The 20055-nt window shown below is 37.3% G+C and overlaps 2 protein-coding genes across 2 annotated transcripts; both read right to left on the bottom strand.

Moving 5' to 3' along the window:
* Positions 1-4652: 4652 nt before the first annotated feature.
* LOC123317689 lies at positions 4653-6065 on the bottom strand. The gene has a single exon (XM_044904321.1). It carries the CDS (start codon positions 6063-6065, stop codon positions 4653-4655), a length of 1413 nt encoding a protein of 470 aa, XP_044760256.1.
* An 11068-nt stretch (positions 6066-17133) lies between these two features.
* On the bottom strand, positions 17134-18207 carry LOC123317579 (craniofacial development protein 2-like). Its single transcript, XM_044904205.1, has one exon. It carries the CDS (start codon positions 18205-18207, stop codon positions 17134-17136), a length of 1074 nt encoding a protein of 357 aa, XP_044760140.1.
* Positions 18208-20055: the final 1848 nt, after the last annotated feature.

Below are 20055 nucleotides of genomic sequence, written 5' to 3'. Positions count from 1 at the left end.
AAAACTCGGATGAACAACCATAGACCGATTACTTTAATATCAAATATCGCCAAGATCATAGGAAAACTGATACAAGTCCGCATGGAAACATTTATTGCCAGACATCAGTTATTATCAAGGAACTAGCTGACCCGGCAAACGTTGTTTTGCCATATAAATAATTTCCTTTTGTATGTTGTATTATGTATGTATCATAAAAAAATAGAAATTATAAATTTTGTCTAAAAAATAAAAAAAAAATTTAGTGGAGGACTACCCCTAACATTTAGGGGGATGAAAAATAGATGTTGGCCGATTCTCATAGATACCGGACAAGCACAAAAAATTTCATCAAAATCGGTCAAGCCGTTTCGGAGGAGTATGGCAACGAAAACTGTGACACGAGAATTTTATATATTAGATAAGTTCGGATTTCGCAAGGGAATGTCAACGGAAGACGCGATAAAAAAGGTAACAGATATCATCTACAGTAATGTCGATAAAAATATACCATCGTTGGCAGTAGTAATAGATTTAGCGAAAGCTTTCGACACAGCCATGAAAAGCTGCTTGAAAAACTTGCCAATTGTGGATTCCGCGGGAAGATATACGACCTCATTCAGAGTTACCTATCTGATCGAAATCAGATGGTATCTTTGAACGGAAAATGTAGTAAACATAGAAAACTTACCTTTGGTGTTCCGCAGGGTACGATTTTGGGGCCCCTTTTGTTCGATCTCTACATTAACGGCTTACTCGAATTGAAGAGCACAGGTGAGGTTATTGGCTTCGCAGATGATACAATAGCTCTGTATGATGGTGAAACATGGGAGGAAGTGAAGCAAAAGGCAACGGATGATTTGAAGATATTGTCGAAATGGCTTAAATTGAATAAACTCACGGTAAACTCCGAGAAGACCAAGTACCTAACATTCTCCTCAAACGAAACAGGGCAGCCAAATTTGGGAGTTCTACAGATAAATAATAAATTACACATTCCAGCCACGCAATCCACAAAATATCTGGGCTTTTTCATCGATCAGCATCTAAAATGGGATAAACATATGTCTTGCCTTACAAAAAAACTAAGAGGAATTCTATATAGATTTAGATATATAAGAAAATCAATAAGTTCTGAGAAACACATGCGTATTCTTTACTCTGCGTTGGTCCAATCACAGCTGTCATATGGGATAATAGGATGGGATGGTGTTTTTGATGTGCACAAGAAAAGTGTTGACATTATTCAGAAGTGTATTCTAAAAATAATGTATGGAAAAAAAATTACATTTCCAAGTTCCACTATCTACGAGATTTCTAAAGCACTAGACATTAGACAGATATATGCCCAACAAATAATTTTGAAGGTTCACCAGAATAAAATACCAGTGAGACTAAAGAAACACAAATACACTACTAGAGCAAAACAAATAAATTATGAAGAGATGTAGTTCATATATTGCTCCAAGAATTTACTCCATTGTGCCGAAGACGTTGAGGGAGACCCGAAATGAAACAAAATTCAAAAAAGGAATAAAATTATGGCTGGCTGAGAGAGACCGAGCTAATTTCCATAAAATGATACTCGAATTAAATAAATTTCAGTGTGTGAATGAATACTCCATTGAGTGGGATCACGACAGATCTTGGACAACGAAGACTACATAACTTGGATGTATTACCGATCGGGACATTATAATACCGATGAGGACGATGAAGCACCGACAGAGACAAAGAATACTGAAGGAGACACAATGGGGATATTTGAATTATTTTTTTTTTGTTTATATTCAGTATATGGGTATTTGAAAACATTATTTGAGTTGAATAGGCTGGACACAGTTATCATAGGATAACTCTACAGTTTGTTTTAGAGTTTATAAGGTTTACAAATAAACTCTCTTATTATTATTATAATTAATGCAATTTGAGAAAATATATAGAGCGTTCCATTTGAAATAACACAACAATGTCCAACATTCGGTTTAGCAGACGTTGTTCATTTCTGTGATATTGTAAAATTTGTAGCATTTTTTCTCTTGATTCTGAAATGAAAATTTTCGGAATGCCTCATTGTGCTTGAATTTTCATCACCATTTACATCTGAATATTCTTTTCCGAAAATTTTTTTTTCTCTGAACAGCTCATTTCATAATATGCAATGCAACAATGCTAATTATTCGTTATTCTAATAGGTAGTATTATCTATATGGATCATTTCCATAGAGAGAAGCAATATTATTATGGACAAGACTCAAATCGATTTGTTTTCAGATAGGTAATGAAATAGTTCGCCAAATTCAGAATTATAGTATTAGCTTGATATGAAAGAAGTTCAACGGATGCATAGATACACACGAGAGAGCCAAGATTGGTTTTCTTTCACGTGATTCTTTCCCCTACAGAAGATTGAGATAAAAAATCGTTGAGATATGCCGAATGGATTGCAATAATGGAGGAGAAAACGCGCCTCTCTTTACTTAATTCCTCCGTATACTGATATTCCGCCTGTCTACATCTGCTTGCACAGTACAACGTTGCCATTTTCGGAGGTGCTAACGACCAAAGAGTCTTCCAGAGAAATTCTTCGATATACAGCTCAGCACACTAGCGCCAGTGATATACACCCGAACTAAAAGATTGTTCAGTACATAAACGAGGTGCGTTGTGACCTCAAAACGATTTTTTGATATGTTGGTCCCTGAAGCTTCCTGAATCTAACAAGCTAAAAAACAAGGCAAAACGTTGTCACCTCCGATTTCGGAGGTGACAGCGATATATATGAGGTGAGAGCGTTAAACGAGTTACTATTTTGGAGGTGGTATTAACACTTTATAACTATATATATATATATATATATTTTTTTTTTTTTTTTTTTAAATTTCACACAGAATGTGGTGCCTTTCGGATTGCTCGGGAAAAAACGCCAAGAGCAATCCGACTGATTAGTGTGGGAATATCACTTGTCGTATGATGCTGACAGTTGCCAATATTACGGCCTTCTGCATCCAAGTTATGGTGTTTGAAGGCAGATCCATCTCTCTCAAGTGCTCAACGGTTTTCTTATGCACCAGACCATTGCAGCTGATCACCAATGGCTTTATTTCTACTTTTTCCAGTTCAAAAGTTCGCTTCATCTGTCTTGATAGCAATTCGTATTTGGCGATCTTCTCTCCGTAGGCTTTAGCGAAGTTTTGGTCTAACGGCACCGCGAAGTCTATGATGATCGCCGACTTCTTATGTTTGTTCCATACAACCATGTCTGGTCGGTTATGTTCAGCACCCGGATCTGTTTGCACTGTCAAATCCCAATAGATCTTGATATCCTGGTTTTCCCGGACAGCCGTCGGTTCGTAGATGTGATGAGGGACGAATTCTTGGAGAAGCCGTTCTCTGAGACACATAAACTGGTGTACAACTTTGCCCATGTTGTTATGGCGAGACAAGTATTTGGTGTTAGCTATAGTCGAGCATCCAGATGACAAATGTTGCACAGTTTCCTCAACGTTGTTGCAGAGCCTGCATTTTGTGTTTTCAATGTTTTGTTTCATTATGTGTTTCGCGTAGGCTCGTGTAGGAACAACTTGATCCTGTATTGCCATCAGGGTCCCCTCAGTCTGAGGATAGAGGTAACCCTGAGTGAGGTAGGTGTTCGTGCTGGGCAAGTCGACTTCTGGCTGCTGCAGGCTGGCGTAGAACCGTCCATGTAAGGGCTTTGATCTCCATTTTTCCTTCCATTTTTCAACCATGTTCTCTGTTTCAGGTTCCTGCTCATCGTCGTTTCCTGCCGGCGTGGACACATAGCGCTGGCTAGTTACCCACTGGTGTACCGGTAAGTTGCTCTGCAGAAAAAAGGTTTTAATTCTGCTTTCTTCTTTCAGATAGACGTTCTCCAGTGAGCTCAGTCCTCGCCCCGACTCTCTACGTGGAATATACAGCCTTTCAATAGCTGAATTTGGGTGCAGCAAACCATACTGTGTCAAGGTGGTCCTAGTTCTCCTGTCTAGTCTTTCCAGATCCGTCTGAGACCAGGTGAGTACTCCAGCAGTATATATGAAAGCCGGTATTGCCCAGGTATTGATAGCGGTCATCTTGTTCTTGGCTGACAGTTGTGTGTTTAAGACTTTTTTTATCCTAGTGAACAGCTCTCTTTCGACTTCTTCCTTATTCTCCCTTTGTCTAATTTCATATGTCTCCTGGACACCAAGATATTTATACCTCTCTTCTGCCCCTAAAGCTGGTATCACTTGTCCGTCTATCAACACCATATTTTCTTCACGATCTAGTTTCCCTCTCATCACAGCGACCGTCGCACATTTATCCAGCCCGAACTTCATCCCAATGTCCCCGCTGAACTCTCTCACCAGCTCTATTTCCCCCTCCAACTGCTGTCTGCCTCTAGCGAACAATTTAAGATCGTCCACATAGAAAAGATGAGTGAGCTTTCTACTCTGGTCTAATGAGTATCCGTAGGACGATCTGTTTAACATGCCGCTTAACGGATTTAAGGCGAGACAGAACCACAATGGACTGAAGCTATCACCTTGGAATATACCTTTTCTGATATTTATTGAGGCTGTTTTGTACGAAGTTGATGTTCCTTCAAGTATAAGTGAGGTACGCCACGTTGACATTAGGGAGCGGAACAATGAAATCACCTGTGGGTTTACCTTTTATATCTTCAAGATTTCTAACAGCCAAGTGTGGGGCACAGAGTCAAATGCCTTCTGGTAATCTATCCATGCCATGGCGATGTTTTTCTTCTTCCTTTTAGCTTGTTTTGTGATTGTATTATCGATTACCAGAAGTTCCTTACTGCCTCTGCCACCTCTCCTGCAGCCATTTTGTTCCCAGGCTAATATTTTATTATTTTTCAGGTGAATCCGGATCTTGTGACCGACCGTCGAGGTAAGTATTTTATAAGCGGAACAAAGGCATGTGATTGGCCTGTAGTTTTCAGGTTTGGTAGGATCTCCTTTTTTGAAGATCATGTACGTCATGCCTTGTGTGAAGAATTTAGGTATCTTATTCGGGTTCTCCAAAGCTGAATTTAGGAGCCGTGCCAAAACCCCATGAGTGGATGGTAAGTACTTCCACCAATAATTATGAATATTGTCTATTCCAGCCGTTGTCCAATTTTTCATTCTTTTGACGGTCATCGCTACATCTTCCTCCGTGATGACGACAGAGTGCATTTCGGATAGATTTGCATGCATTTCTTTTTCAGTTTCTATCCATGTGGCTTTGGTGTTGTGGCTTTCCTTTTCTGTCCACATGTTAGACCAGTATTTTTCGAATTCCTTCAGTTCAGAATCAGCTACTCTCGAACATTCTTGCTGAGATCTATGTTGTTCTCCCAGATCTCTGAAGAAGCCTTTTTGGTTGGTGTTGAATTGATTATTTTGACGGTATCTCTTAGTTCTTTTGTGGTACCTTCTTAATCTGCTGCCCAGGGTTGCCAGTTTCTGCTTTAAGGTCTCCATATGTATCGCTAGCTGTTGTTTGTACTGAGCATCTTTTCTACTCAGCTTTAATTTCCTTGAGTAGCATTGCACTTTTCTGTTCACTTTTTTGCTAACTTTTGTCTCTGTCAGAAAAGAATGAAGGACTCCAATTTCTTTCCGTAAGATGTTAATTTTCTTTTCCAATCTTTCCTCCCATGGGGGTTTTTTCTGTGGGTGTGCCCCTTGTGCTTTAGTTACCGTCGGTGTTTGCAGAATTCTGTTAGTAACCATTGCAGCGCAGTAGACCTTGTGGCACAGTTCTTCTAGGTTTTTGGAGCTAGTCAATATTTCACCCAGAGCAGAGTTTACGGTGGCCATTGTTGTTTTGGAATGCTTACTTCTCCTCATCTTGGGAATTCGCTGTCTATCTGCCATTTGGATTCCCTCCCACCTTAGAGATTCCTCCTGGAAGATTTCGCGTATCTCACGTATCGTCTCGTCCGGCTCCGTCTCCACCGCTGGCTGTAGTCCATCAACCCCATCACCTGTACTGTTCCGTTCTGGGAGTAAGCTTAATCTATGTATGCTCCTTCGGATGTTAACTGTCCTCGTCGTTGGAGAATTTCGAGCAGCGGTCTTCATTGCCTCAAGCTCATCCGGAGAGAGTAGCTTGCGGGTTCTTATGTTCCGAATTTGGGCTATCAAGTGTTTTCCGGTGAAAACACTATATATATATATATATATTAGACTGATTCAAAAAAATCGACTTTCTTTTTTTTCGGGAAACACACCCCTTATTATCTTCAGGGCACTGAAAGATGACGTCTGTGAAAATATTAGTCAAAAATCTTATTATTTAGAGGTCGCTCATCGAGGATTTCTATTTTCCCTACTAATAGCAGGGGAAAAAAATTTATTTCTAGTTAAAAAATTCCAGTTCGCAAACCAATAGACGGATTCTATTGAGCGATATATTTTTATGTAGGGAGTTAGGTGCTCTACAAAAACTGTTTCATATAATTTTTCCATAAAACGGCTTTTCGAAAAGTTATTAGAGCTTGAAATTAAATTATTGTCGAAGTAGCTCTTTTTACTCGGATATCGGGGAGAAATTATTGGAATTTACTTTGAAAATCAGGAAATCGTTCTCGAAAGTTACAATTGATATGATTTTATTTAGATTTAAATTATTTATGACATCCCCAAATTGTCAACCTCAACAATTGTTAGGGAGTTAGTGTTTCATACTCTTCAGAATCAAATTATTTAGCATCTCTTTTTTCTCATTCACTTGGGTCAGAAAGAATGATTGGTTTTATGCCCTCTTTCAGATTAGTGTTTGATCTTGAACTCGGTACTTGTCTTCAGTTTCATCCATAATACAATTTTGTGTATTCATTATTTTTGCAAACCCAAAATGGCCGCATTCACAAAATTCTCGCTATATGATTTCATTGGAGAAGACATTATGTAGTGAAAGTAACATATAGATGATATAATCTTTCTGTTGTTAATTATTGGTTTAATTGAAGAATGCAATAACTACTAAAAGAAGAATGAAGAATAAACAGTTACAGTTTCTTTTACAATTGATAAACGAACATCGTCATCGTTATCCGGATTGCAACAAAAAAATTGAAATTATCTATTTAGAACATATTATGTATTATAGATGTTGAATATACCAACACCAATATTATTTTTCACAACCGAATAAATGCTTTCTATATGCGACTTATTTCTAATATCATTAAACCTACCAATCCCACAAATATCGAGACATTTGTTGAAAAATTGATAGTTCACTACCTATTTTGTGACAGCGGCTATTTTGGATTTATAAAAATAATGAATACACAAAATTGTATTATGACTGAAACTGAAGACAAGTACTGGGTTTAAGAACAAACACTAATCTGAAAGAGGGCACAAAACCAATCATTCTTTCTGACCCAAGTGAATGAGAAATGATAGATGCTGAATAATTTGATTCTGAAGAGTATAAATTTCTAACTCTCTAACAATTGTTGAGGTTGACTATTTTAGGATGTCATAAATTATTTGAATCTACATAGAATCATATCAATTGTATCTTTCCAGAACTTTATTCTGATTTTCAAAGTAAATTCCAATAATTTCTCCCCAATATCCGAGTAAAAACAGCTACTTCGACAAAAATTTCATTTCAAGCTCTAATAACTTTTCGAAAAGCCGTTTTATGGAAAAATTATATGAGACAGTTTTTGTAGAGCAGCTAACTCCCTACATAAAAATATATCGCTCAATGAAATCCGTCCATTGGTTTGCGAACTGGAATTTTTTAACTAGAAATGCATTCTTTTTCCCTGCTATTAGTAGGGAAAATAGAAATCCTCGATGAGCGACCTCTAAATAATAAGATTTTTGACTAATATTTTCACAGACGTCATCTTTCAGTGCCCTGAAGGTAATAAGGGGTGTGTTTCTCGAAAAAAAAGAAAGTCGATTTTTTTGAATCAGTCTAATATATATATATATATATATATATATATATATATATATATATATATATATATATATATATATATATATATATATATATATATATATATATATATATATACATATATATATATATATATATGTTTGGAGTAAGATCACAGTCGTACTAATTTGTATTGAGAAAATAAGGGAATTCGACTGAAAGATTTTTATGTTTATCTCTTTATTCTGTGCCTAGCTTTCGAAACGTTTTTTGTTTCTTCCTCAGGGCTACTACAATGAACAGTTGACAATCATTATTTATTCTTAAAATTTTTGTGGTTATACTTACAGAAAAGCGAGATTAATATGATTTTATTATCTGAATGTTAATAATCATTAAACTGACTGAAGATTACATCAACAACTAAAACTAAAAAATATTTTCCCACAAAGAGACAAATCGACATATAATTAACGGTTGACATGTGTCAGAAAATTCTATGACTCTAGTTACACAGATTTGTTATGTCAATTTTGTTGGTTCTTTTTCTTGGCAATTGACAATAGGAAAGTGTATATATTGCTTAAATTTTGTACATCAGACTTCTTGTTCATGCTGTTGTGTTCTCGTTGTATGTGTATCATTTCCATGATCAATCTTTTATTATAGCTAGATGTTTTATCAATAATCTCCACACTGTCCAAATCTATCTGGTGTTTTAGATCAACTGAATGTTTGGTCAGGGCACATCTTACATTTTGCTTTTTTATGTCACTTTTGTGTATGCTAATTCTATTCTTCAGCCACTGTGAGGTTTGGCCCACATATGTCGCTTGGCAGTCACTGCAATTTATTCGGTAGATCACATTTGAATTAAACTGCTTTGGGGTTGGATCCTTCAATTTTGTAAAGAGTGAAAAGACTTTCTTTGAATTATAGGTGGCTATCTTCATATTTTCACTCTTGAAGCAATTCTTGATTTTTCCTGTTAAGTTTTTGATATTCAGTATACTACCAAACTTGGTCACTTCATCACCATCACCATTTCTTAAGGGAATGTTATCATCTCGTTGTACTGGAACTGACTCATATAGGAGTTTCTTCACCATCCCCACTGGGTAACCATTATCAATAAAAATTTTAAGGAGCTTTGCTATGTTTTTCTGTGTAAATTCTGGGTGGCACAATCTTAGAATTCTATTTTTCATCTCTGTTATGATGTTAATTTTCATTTGTATTGAGTGATCTGATAAATAGTGAACAAATCTGTCCGAATTGGTGTCCTTTCTAAACCAATCTAGCTTTATAATATTGTTTGAGCGATGTACTCTCGTGTCCAAAAAAGGCACCGAAAAGTCTACATCTTCCTTTTCCATGGTAAATTGAATATATTTGTCAAAACTGTTGAAAATTGGTAGCAAATCTTCTACTCCCTCTATTGGTGAAATGATGAACAAGTCATCTACATATTTTTTAATAAGGAAAATTGGCCAAGGTAATTTAGGGATAGTATTATCAAGCAAAAAGTCCATTACGTACTGAGCCAATATTGGGCTTGATTTAGATCCCATAGCACTTCCGAAAACTTGTTTGTAGAATTTATTTTGGAACGAAAAATAGCTATTTTCTAAAAGGAAATTCAAAATCTCCATGAATAGACTTTTTGGCATGGTAGTGTGTTGTTGAATTATGTTCCATTTTTCATTTATAACTCTTTTCACTAGTTCGTTATGAATGTTACCGTATAGATTTACAACATCCAGAGATAAAATGACTTGATTTGGTGGAATCGCTAAATTATTCATTTGTTGTGCAAAGTCAAAACTATCCTTTATGTAGTATTCGTTACCTTTATCGTAAGCACTTTTTAATATGTCCACTATGAACTCAGAGAGATGTCTGGTTGGTGATTGGATGCAGGACACTATGGGTCAGAGAGGGACACCATCCTTATGAATTTTGGGGTAACAGCACCAAAAATTTATGGTAACCCCAAAATTCATAAGGATGGTGTCCCTCTCAGACCCATAGTGTCCTGCATCCAATCACCAACCAGACATCTCTCTGAGTTCATAGTGGACATATTAAAAAGTGCTTACGATAAAGGTAACGAATACAACATAAAGGATAGTTTTGACTTTGCACAACAAATGAATAATTTAGCGATTCCACCAAATCAAGTCATTTTATCTCTGGATGTTGTAAATCTATACGGTAACATTCATAACGAACTAGTGAAAAGAGTTATAAATGAAAAATGGAACATAATTCAACAACACACTACCATGCCAAAAAGTCTATTCATGGAGATTTTGAATTTCCTTTTAGAAAATAGCTATTTTTCGTTCCAAAATAAATTCTACAAACAAGTTTTCGGAAGTGCTATGGGATCTAAATCAAGCCCAATATTGGCTCAGTACGTAATGGACTTTTTGCTTGATAATACTATCCCTAAATTACCTTGGCCAATTTTCCTTATTAAAAAATATGTAGATGACTTGTTCATCATTTCACCAATAGAGGGAGTAGAAGATTTGCTACCAATTTTCAACAGTTTTGACAAATATATTCAATTTACCATGGAAAAGGAAGATGTAGACTTTTCGGTGCCTTTTTTGGACACGAGAGTACATCGCTCAAACAATATTATAAAGCTAGATTGGTTTAGAAAGGACACCAATTCGGACAGATTTGTTCACTTTTTATCAGATCACTCAATACAAATGAAAATTAACATCATAACAGAGATGAAAAATAGAATTCTAAGATTGTGCCACCCAGAATTTACACAGAAAAACATAGCAAAGCTCCTTAAAATTTTTATTGATAATGGTTACCCAGTGGGGATGGTGAAGAAACTCCTATATGAGTCAGTTCCAGTACAACGAGATGATAACATTCCCTTAAGAAATGGTGATGGTGATGAAGTGACCAAGTTTGGTAGTATACTGAATATCAAAAACTTAACAGGAAAAATCAAGAATTGCTTCAAGAGTGAAAATATGAAGATAGCCACCTATAATTCAAAGAAAGTCTTTTCACTCTTTACAAAATTGAAGGATCCAACCCCAAAGCAGTTTAATTCAAATGTGATCTACCGAATAAATTGCAGTGACTGCCAAGCGACATATGTGGGCCAAACCTCACAGTGGCTGAAGAATAGAATTAGCATACACAAAAGTGACATAAAAAAGCAAAATGTAAGATGTGCCCTGACCAAACATTCAGTTGATCTAAAACACCAGATAGATTTGGACAGTGTGGAGATTATTGATAAAACATCTAGCTATAATAAAAGATTGATCATGGAAATGATACACATACAACGAGAACACAACAGCATGAACAAGAAGTCTGATGTACAAAATTTAAGCAATATATACACTTTCCTATTGTCAATTGCCAAGAAAAAGAACCAACAAAATTGACATAACAAATCTGTGTAACTAGAGTCATAGAATTTTCTGACACATGTCAACCGTTAATTATATGTCGATTTGTCTCTTTGTGGAAAAATATTTTTTAGTTTTAGTTGTTGATGTAATCTTCAGTCAGTTTAATGATTATTAACATTCAGATAATAAAATCATATTAATCTCGCTTTTCTGTAAGTATAACCACAAAAATTTTAAGAATAAATAATGATTGTCAACTGTTCATTGTAGTAGCCCTGAGGAAGAAACAAAAAACGTTTCGAAAGCTAGGCACAGAATAAAGAGATAAACATAAAAATCTTTCAGTCGAATTCCCTTATTTTCTCAATATATATATATATATATATATCTGCAAGACAGACGAACCACCCTCATCTCCTGAGGGGGAACAGTGTGGGGTTTCTCACTCTCCTGAGCTCGAGACCCACTAAAAACCCTACTGCTTCTTGAATTTTGGTTCCGGGCATTTGCCTATAAACCGTTCATCTCTTGGTCGGTTTTCTTCTCGCACACTATCGTGCTGGGATTTATGCGTTTATCCTCTATTGGATTAACACTTTATTGAATTTTTCAATAAGTTTCTGTTGTTATTTTAATCTCTTTTTAATTGATCTCTTGGTCTCCTTCGGTAAATTCGCATTCTCCTTTTGTCTTCCTCTGGGTCGTAGTCCACTAGTCTCCTGAGTTCTTGATTCGGATGGTTTTTCGCTGTTTCGAATAATTTCTCTGCTTTTCTGTTCATGAATTCCGTTATGGTTTCCCATTTCAGGTCCTTATAAATCTGTCTATTCCTGACAAACCATTTATTCTCGATTCTCGTTCGATCGAGTCCGCCAATGCATCTGCCTTATCAGTATTGGTATAAGCCATTCCCCTTTCTCCGTGTAGGGGTGGATTTTTAGTCTTTTCTCCTCGTAGGCTTTTTTGCATTCTCCATGCAGAATGATCGATTGTATTCAGTTCTTGAACCCTTTTGTTCCATCTGCTTGTTCTTAGATCTTTCAGGGCATTTTTCAGAACTTGGCTATGTCGGTTGAGGTTCCTTCAATTTAGATCATTTTTGTTCATCCTATATATTCTTCTGAGTCTTCGATTTTCTTGTATAAGATCTTTTACTTCTTTAGGCGTATCGCCATGCGTATGACTTGGAGCTGGTCTCTTCACTCTTCTCGTGCTTTTTTCGTAAGCTTCCAATATAATCTCTTCCAGTTTATCAACCGCACATTCCAGATCGTCTGGAGTGTTTATTGTTGGAATTTTTGTTATTTCCGATTGTATTAAATGGCTGTATTTAGTCCAATTGGTATATTCTCTTATTTCCAGCAGTTTTTCTCTTGGTTCTTCTCCAATTGTCAATTCCACGGGATTGTGGTTTGAGGTTCCATCTTCCAAAGTTTCAATCGAGAATTCTTGAGTTATATTTTTCAATATCGCGATATCTATTACATCTGGTATTCCTCTTCCAAAAGCAAGATATGTCGGTAGCTCTGGTCCAATAACTATGGCATTTTGTTTTTCGGCGAAATCCTTGAGTTTTTTGCCATTTCTATTCTCTGTTATGCTATTCCATAATGGGGATTTACAGTTGAAATCTCCGATGGAGATTTTCGGGTTTGATCCTTCCAACATGTTGTTTATCTCTTCTTCCAATAGATTGTTTTGTGGTGGCTTATACGCCGAGGTTATTTCGACTCTTTGCCGATTTAATTCGGCAACAATCGTCACTTTTTCTGTTTTTCCTTGTGTTTCATCGGATCTACTTTTAAAGTAGTGTTTCAGATCTGTTCTCACCAATATTGCTACTCCTCCTCCGGTGTTTGTAATTCTGTCACATCTATATGTTTCATTTCAGTCTTCTGTTCCGGTTTATTCTTGTTTCCTGTAGGGCTATAATATCAGGTTGTCTTTCTGATATTATTTGTTCTATCTCGGCTTTCCGAGTGTTGATCCCGTTTATGTTCCACGAGATTATCTTGAGGGATTTCTTCCTAATATCCGTAAGGTCCATTAATTCAGTTTACTGAATAATGCTTGGAGTTTTTTCTCCATTTCCCTCTCAATTTTCAACATTATCTTGTTGAAAATTTTTTCCGTGAAGATATCCAAATCATCGGCTGATTCAGATATCTTTTTCTTCTCCTGTTGACTGTTCACAGCTTGTTTCATTGTAAGCTTTTTCTGTCCTTCTTTTTTCTGGACGGGTTTTGGAGTCTCCCTCTTCTTTTCCTGCTCTGTAGGTTGGGTCTTCGCTACTTCCTGAATTTTTTGTTCAGAAGTTGTTGTTTTTGTTACCTTCTTTTTCTGTTCAACTAATTTTCGGGAATTTTTCTTTCTGGTCACCAACTTGAACTCGCTACATCCTTTGTAGCTAGCTGGATGGCCCTCTTCTCCACATAAGACGCATGTGGCATTTCTCTCTTCACCTTTTCTGGTGAGTGTGCAGTCATTGCTGCTGTGACATCCTGAGCACTTCACGCATCTCCACGGGAAGGAGCATTTGTTTTGTGCATGTCCGTACCTTTGGCACCTAAAGCACTGGCTTGGACTTTCAGGCCTCTTTTTATGTTCAACCACAATACAGAGGTTGTAGAGTCGCTTCACTTCGAAGATTTCCTTTTTCTGGGTTTTAACCAGGTAGAGAGGTATTGGTTTCTTTGTCTTGTTCGATGTCATTCTGGACACCTCAGCGTCTGTTATTCCCTGGAATATCAGGTCGTCCTTAATCAACGCAAGAACAGCGTCGATTGGTAAATGCCTAATAACTGCATATATCTTCTTCTCCTCCTCCATTTGGTAGGTGAAAAATTCTTTACCATGCTGCTCGAAGAATGTAGTGATTTTTTTAAAATCATCTACGGTTGATGCGATGATTTTTATATCGTCTTTAACTGTAGTTGCACGGTTGTAATTTATCCTTTTTATGTAGAGAGCTTTAGATATCTCTACCCAATCTGAGGTGCCCATCATCGTGATGGGTGGAATTTTATCTCTTTTAGGCACTTCCGTTGCCTTCTTGACAGTCTCCTCATCAGAAGAGGAGCTGGGGGCGCGTTTGGGGCCTTCGCGACCTTCGTTGAATCATTTGTCCTTGTTTCGGGTTGTGAAACAATTCCTATAAGGGAATTATTCTTGGAACCCGCTACCGGCTTTGTGATTGCGGCGTAAGTGGGAGATTTCGTCATATTATTGCGGGTCATTTCCTTCCTCAAGAGGCGCATCTCACCGACCAACTGTGACACAGTTTCAGTCAGTTTGACTATTTGGGCTTTCAACTGCCCATTTTCTTCTCTGAGCTTTACAAGCTCCTCGTGTTCGCCTTCGCTGAACTCTTCAGCATCGGTGGCTTCCATGTAGGAACCCTCATTATCTGAGGTTTCCGACATGTTATAATCAAAAATCTCAAAATATCAAACAATTTGAAAATAATAAAATATTCGGAAATCTTCACTGAAATAGTCTAATATAAAACTATGGTATAAAGCCGAATGTTTCATACGCTATGATAAAAATCAGAAAAGAGATACGAAAAATAAGCTCACCTGATGTTTTCTGCAGTACCAACGAAAAAAAAAAAATTCTCTGGACACTTAGGATGAACACCAACTTTGAAAATTTTAACGAATTAAAATTCCGATAACGAATATAGAACCTACACAAACTTCACAGACGGAATCAAATATTCCGTAGCTTGGTTAGTGGGCACTTCCACCTCCGCTTTCTCTTTTACGGCACTGTGACACTTCGACTTTCTCGTCCGCTTTCTCTTTTATAGCACTAGGAGCACTGTAGCACGTCTTGGGGTGTTGTGTGGCCTCTACATCTGAATATATTCCCTCCACTTCTTCCTATCCAATGATATGCGTCTAGCTTCCGGAATATTCGTTCCCCTCTTATTCAATATCTCCGCAATGACTTGTCTCCAACTTCTCTCTGGTCTTTACCGTCTCCTCTTTCTGACATCTCTGGCATCCCAAATTCTCCTCGTCATTGTATCCACCTCCATTCTATTCAAGTGTCCCCACCATTCCAGTTGTCTCCTCTCAATAAATTCTTCCAGAGACTCCACTTGCAACTCCTCTCTAATTAATTCATTCCTTATCCTGTCTCTTCTAGTCACTCCCATTACTCTCCTTAAGTATTTCATTTCCATAGCCTGCAATCTTGACTTTTCTCTCAAGTTCAGGTTTCATGTTTCACATCAATAAGTCAAATTTGGTCTGTAGATCGATTTATACACTTTGAGCTTTGTTGACTTTGATACTTCTCTCTTATTTATAATGCCTCACCTCATGGCGTGGTATAGTTTGTTTGTCTTTATTATTCTATTGTCGATTCCATTGACCCGTCCCCCGTGTTGTTCAAAAATAACTCCTAGATATTTATATCTGTCTACCTGTTCGATTTTTTGTCCTCCCAAATACACTTCCATTCTTCTTTCCTGTCTTGCCACCGCCATCACCTTTGTTTTTCCTCTATTCATCTTCATTCCATACTCCGATATAACCTCATCACAGATATTCAAGTTCTGTTGTAATTCTTCTTCACTTTAAGCCAATATTACTACATCATCTGCATACACTAGCTCCGAAACACATACCCTTTCCATTCCATGAAAACCCACTGTAACCTTTTTAGTTTTGTGTCTGCTTTTCTCTATTATATCGTCCATAAGGGTTATGAACAATAGTGTGCTCAATCCTCCTCCCTGCCTCAGTCCTCTTATCGTCGTGAAACTCTCTGAAATTCTTCCCTTCAGTATAATCTGGTTCACGGTATTTTCGTACAATTTCTTTATCAAGCTGATCATCTTTTCACTGGCTCCTCTCCTTCTTAACGCATGCCACACTGTCTCCCTTATCACCCTGTCAAAAGCTTTCTCTACATCTACAAAAGCCAGGTATAGAACCCCATCTGTTCCCAAAGTCCGCCTCATCAATTCTTTCAAACTGAAAATATGGTCTTGTACGCTGTGATTCTTCCTAAATCCACTTTGAGATTTCAACAACTTGCTCTCTATCTTCTTTCTAATTCTGTTCTCTAATATCTTTTCATAAATCTTCCTTACTGTGCTGAGCAACGTGATTCCCCTGTAGTTTTTGCACTCTTTGTTATCTACGCCCTTGTATATTGGTACCAGTAACCCTACTTCCCATTCCTTTGGTATTTCTTCAGTCTGCCACACTCTGCGAATAATCCTCCAAAGTATTTCAAATCCTCTATCACCCATACTCCTCAACATTTCCACACTTATTCTATCTTTCCCTGGTGATTTACCCAATTTCATACTCTTCAGTGCCTGTATCAATTCTTCTTTCTCTATTTCTGCCTCTTCCTCCTCTTGAATGTCTCCCTCGTTCACCAATATATCATCTGTTTCTTCTTCCACTCCCAGTAAATCCTCAAAATATTCCTTCCATCTCTGTAGAACTTTTTCTTCATCCCTTATTATATTTCCCTTCTCATCCTTGATTTTGAAAGTTAACTCTGTCGCTTTTCCTCCTTTCATGCTCTTCATTGCAGTATAGAATAATTTTTGGTTCTTCCTGCTATCCAGCTCCAATCTATTGCCAAATTCTTCCCAGCTCTTTCGCTTCGCCTCTTGTATCAGCTCTTTCACTTTCTTCCTCTGTGCTCTATATTCCTCCATTATTGTTGCATTTCTCGCTTGCAGACAGGTTGTCCAGATCTTTTTCTTCTTCTTCACTTCCATCCTGATACTTTCAGACCACCAATTTGTTTGTCTCCTATACCTCGCAATTTTCCTAGTACCACACACTTTAATAGCGGACTGTATGAGCGCTTCCTTGAATGCTTACCATAATTCTTTCAAGCTTCTGTCGTCGTATGCATCTTCAGTCAGTTTTTCAAGTAGTTTCTTATCCACTTCATATCTGAATTGATCTGCAACTTCCTTATCTCTCATTTTGTAGTACTTTATTGTCTCTTCCTTTCTCCCCTTCTTCGCTCCCATTTCCGAAACTTTTCCATTCAACTTCTTTTTACTCTTTGCAACCAACAGATAGTGATCACTCGATATTTCGAACCTCCTGTATACTCTCACATCTTTTATTTGATTTCGGTTTGTCTCCTCTATCAGTATGTAATCTATTATTGATCTTTCCCCTTTTGACTTAACCTCTCTTGTGTACTTTTGTATGTCCTTATGTTCGAAGAAAGTATTCCCTATGATGAATCCGTGTATCTCGCAAAATTCCAAAAATCGCTTTCCATTACTATTCAACACATCTTCCCCATGTTCCCTGATACATCTTGTTTGCTGGTTACTTCTTTTTCCCACCCTGCCATTGAAGTCACCAGCAATATAGATCGTTCCTCTAGCCTCCTCCACTACCAAAGTTAATTCATTCCAGAAATGATCCTTTTCCTCCTTTTTATCGCCTTCGTTTGGTCCATAAACACCTATGATCGTCTTCACCATCCCCCCATAACTCATTTCAAATACCATTATTCTTTCATTAATTGCTTCCCATTTATTCAGGTACTTTTCTTCCACCTCGCTTTTCATCAAGAACCCTACTCCGCCTCTAGCTCTTTCATCCTGATGTACACCACTCCATACCAATGTATACCTATTATCTATTGTCATCTTTCCATTTCCCTTCTTTTTAGTTTCAGTTATCACCAACATATCCAACTTAGAATTCTCGAATTCACCGCAAAGCTCCATTTTCTTTCCCGAAATTCCCCTCACATTCCATGTCCCAATCTTATATATTTCTTTTTTCCCATTTTTCTCCATTTTTGCTGTTCTCTTCTGCTGATTCATCGACGAGTTTATATTTCTATCTCTTCCTCTAAATTTTTCCTGTGTAGTGCAAAGTTTTTCACCAAATTCAGATTCCTTTTCCTGCTGAGTCGTTGCCATGATCCTACATCCTCCTTTTTCTACTACTTTTTTGACGAGTGAGCCTCTTTATTTATGTTCGCATACTCCTTCACCCCTTGTTCGTCATCATCCCATACAAAAAGCTTTCCATCTATAAATATTTTTCTATATCCCACCCTCACTTTCTTCTCCTTGATTTTTTCAACTCTGCTTATTTCAAGAATCTGTTTTTGAACTTGTCTTTCCTTTAGGGTCAGATCATTATCTATGAAAATATCTTTCCCCTTCAATCTTCCTCTGGTCCTCCCACATCTCTCCTCTCTTCTTCATCTCCTCTTTCAAATTCTTCATTTCCAATTTCACTTCTTCAGTATTCCTTCTGATCTCCAACTTCATCTCTTCCATCATCCTTTGGAACATTCTCTCTAAATTTTCGATGTCAATCTCTTTTCCCCTGTTCTTAACAGTCGGCGATCGCAGTACTTTTTTATTCTCTACAGAAATATCTTCTTCCTCTTCCTCGCTTCTATTCCTTTTGTGATCGGTCTTTTTCATTTGAGATCTCCAGTTACTGCACTCTCTTCGAGTTTCATAGAAATTTCCCACTCCGTAACCGCCGTGCGTCGACAGAACAGTTGCGCCGGGCCCCTACTTGATTAAGGAACCGACCCGCTCCCTCGCTAGCTCGCCAGTTACAGAATTTATATGTATATTCTTTTGCTATTGTTCGATTTTATCTTTAACCTTAATCTTTTATTTCGTAAAACTTCCTTTGTAAATTCAATTTCAACAACATCTATCACCGATCTTAGGCACACTTCAATGCTCAAAAACCTTATCTCACAGTTTTTCACAAATTTGATCCAATTTTTCACTTTATCGCACTAATTATCGCTTACGTGACACGACCGTTTCTATCGGTTTAGCGCCGCCGCTCCCATGATTGCAATTGAATAAGTAAAATCAGCTATCAGAGGACCACACAACTGGAAAGCACCTGGGCCTGATAGATTACAGAACTTCCGGATCAAGAAACTTTGGATCATGCATGACAAATTGACCTGCGCAATAAATGATGTCATTGAAAATCCTGAAAGAATGCCAGTATTACTTACAAATGGCACAACATACCTGTTACCTAAAGACCAAAGGAATACAGAAGATCCATCCAAGCACCGACCAATAACATGTCTTCCAACGATGTACAAATTAATCACATCGTGCATTTCAAACCGAATTCACAACCATTGCGAAAGGAATAACATCATCGCCATGCAACAGATGAGAACCAAAGACAGCCGAGGGTGCAAAGAACAACTAATAATAGATTCAGTTATCTGCAATCAAGCGTTCTCCAAGCGGAGGAATCTTACGTTGCGCACATAGACTACATTTATTTATTTATCTATTTATTCATTTATTTATTTATTTATTTATTTATTTATTCATTTAGAAATTCGGGACACAAACAGGACGAACCTTAAGTAGTGTCCACAATTCAGTGTTATAGAAATAAAAATTAATCCACATGAACATCAAGCCCTAAATTGAACACATAAATCGATGATTAAACAGAAAATGATATTATTATTATATAAAACAGTGTGGTATATATATAAGAATTCATCGGAGCGACCTCAACCAACCAGTACTACGAGTGAAGTTGCAACGGCGAAAATAACTAACAAGAATGGACCGAAACCTAGAGGCAGAGTCAGAAAATATATCAATGTTACTGACTATAGACAGCTCATAATATGTTTTAATTAATCTGTGAATTGGAGAATTAAGAAAATAGTAAGTACTCGCCAAATCAGTAAAAAATGTATCCGTGTGTCGAGTGTTGTAAGAGGGAACGACCAACCTCACATAGTGGGACAAATGAGT

Source organism: Coccinella septempunctata, chromosome 1, assembly GCF_907165205.1.
Source record: "Coccinella septempunctata chromosome 1, icCocSept1.1, whole genome shotgun sequence".
NCBI classification, from domain to species: domain Eukaryota; kingdom Metazoa; phylum Arthropoda; class Insecta; order Coleoptera; family Coccinellidae; genus Coccinella; species Coccinella septempunctata.
The sequence above is the reverse complement of the archived record's forward strand: the minus strand, read 5'-3'. Positions and strand labels throughout refer to the sequence as shown.

Bases quoted from the DNA above. Each gene is read 5' to 3' on its own strand.
- LOC123317689 (XM_044904321.1), bottom strand. From the start codon at position 6,065: ATGAAGACCGCTGCTCGAAATTCTCCAACGACGAGGACAGTTAACATC.
- LOC123317579 (XM_044904205.1), bottom strand. From the start codon at position 18,207: ATGGCAACGACTCAGCAGGAAAAGGAATCTGAATTTGGTGAAAAACTT.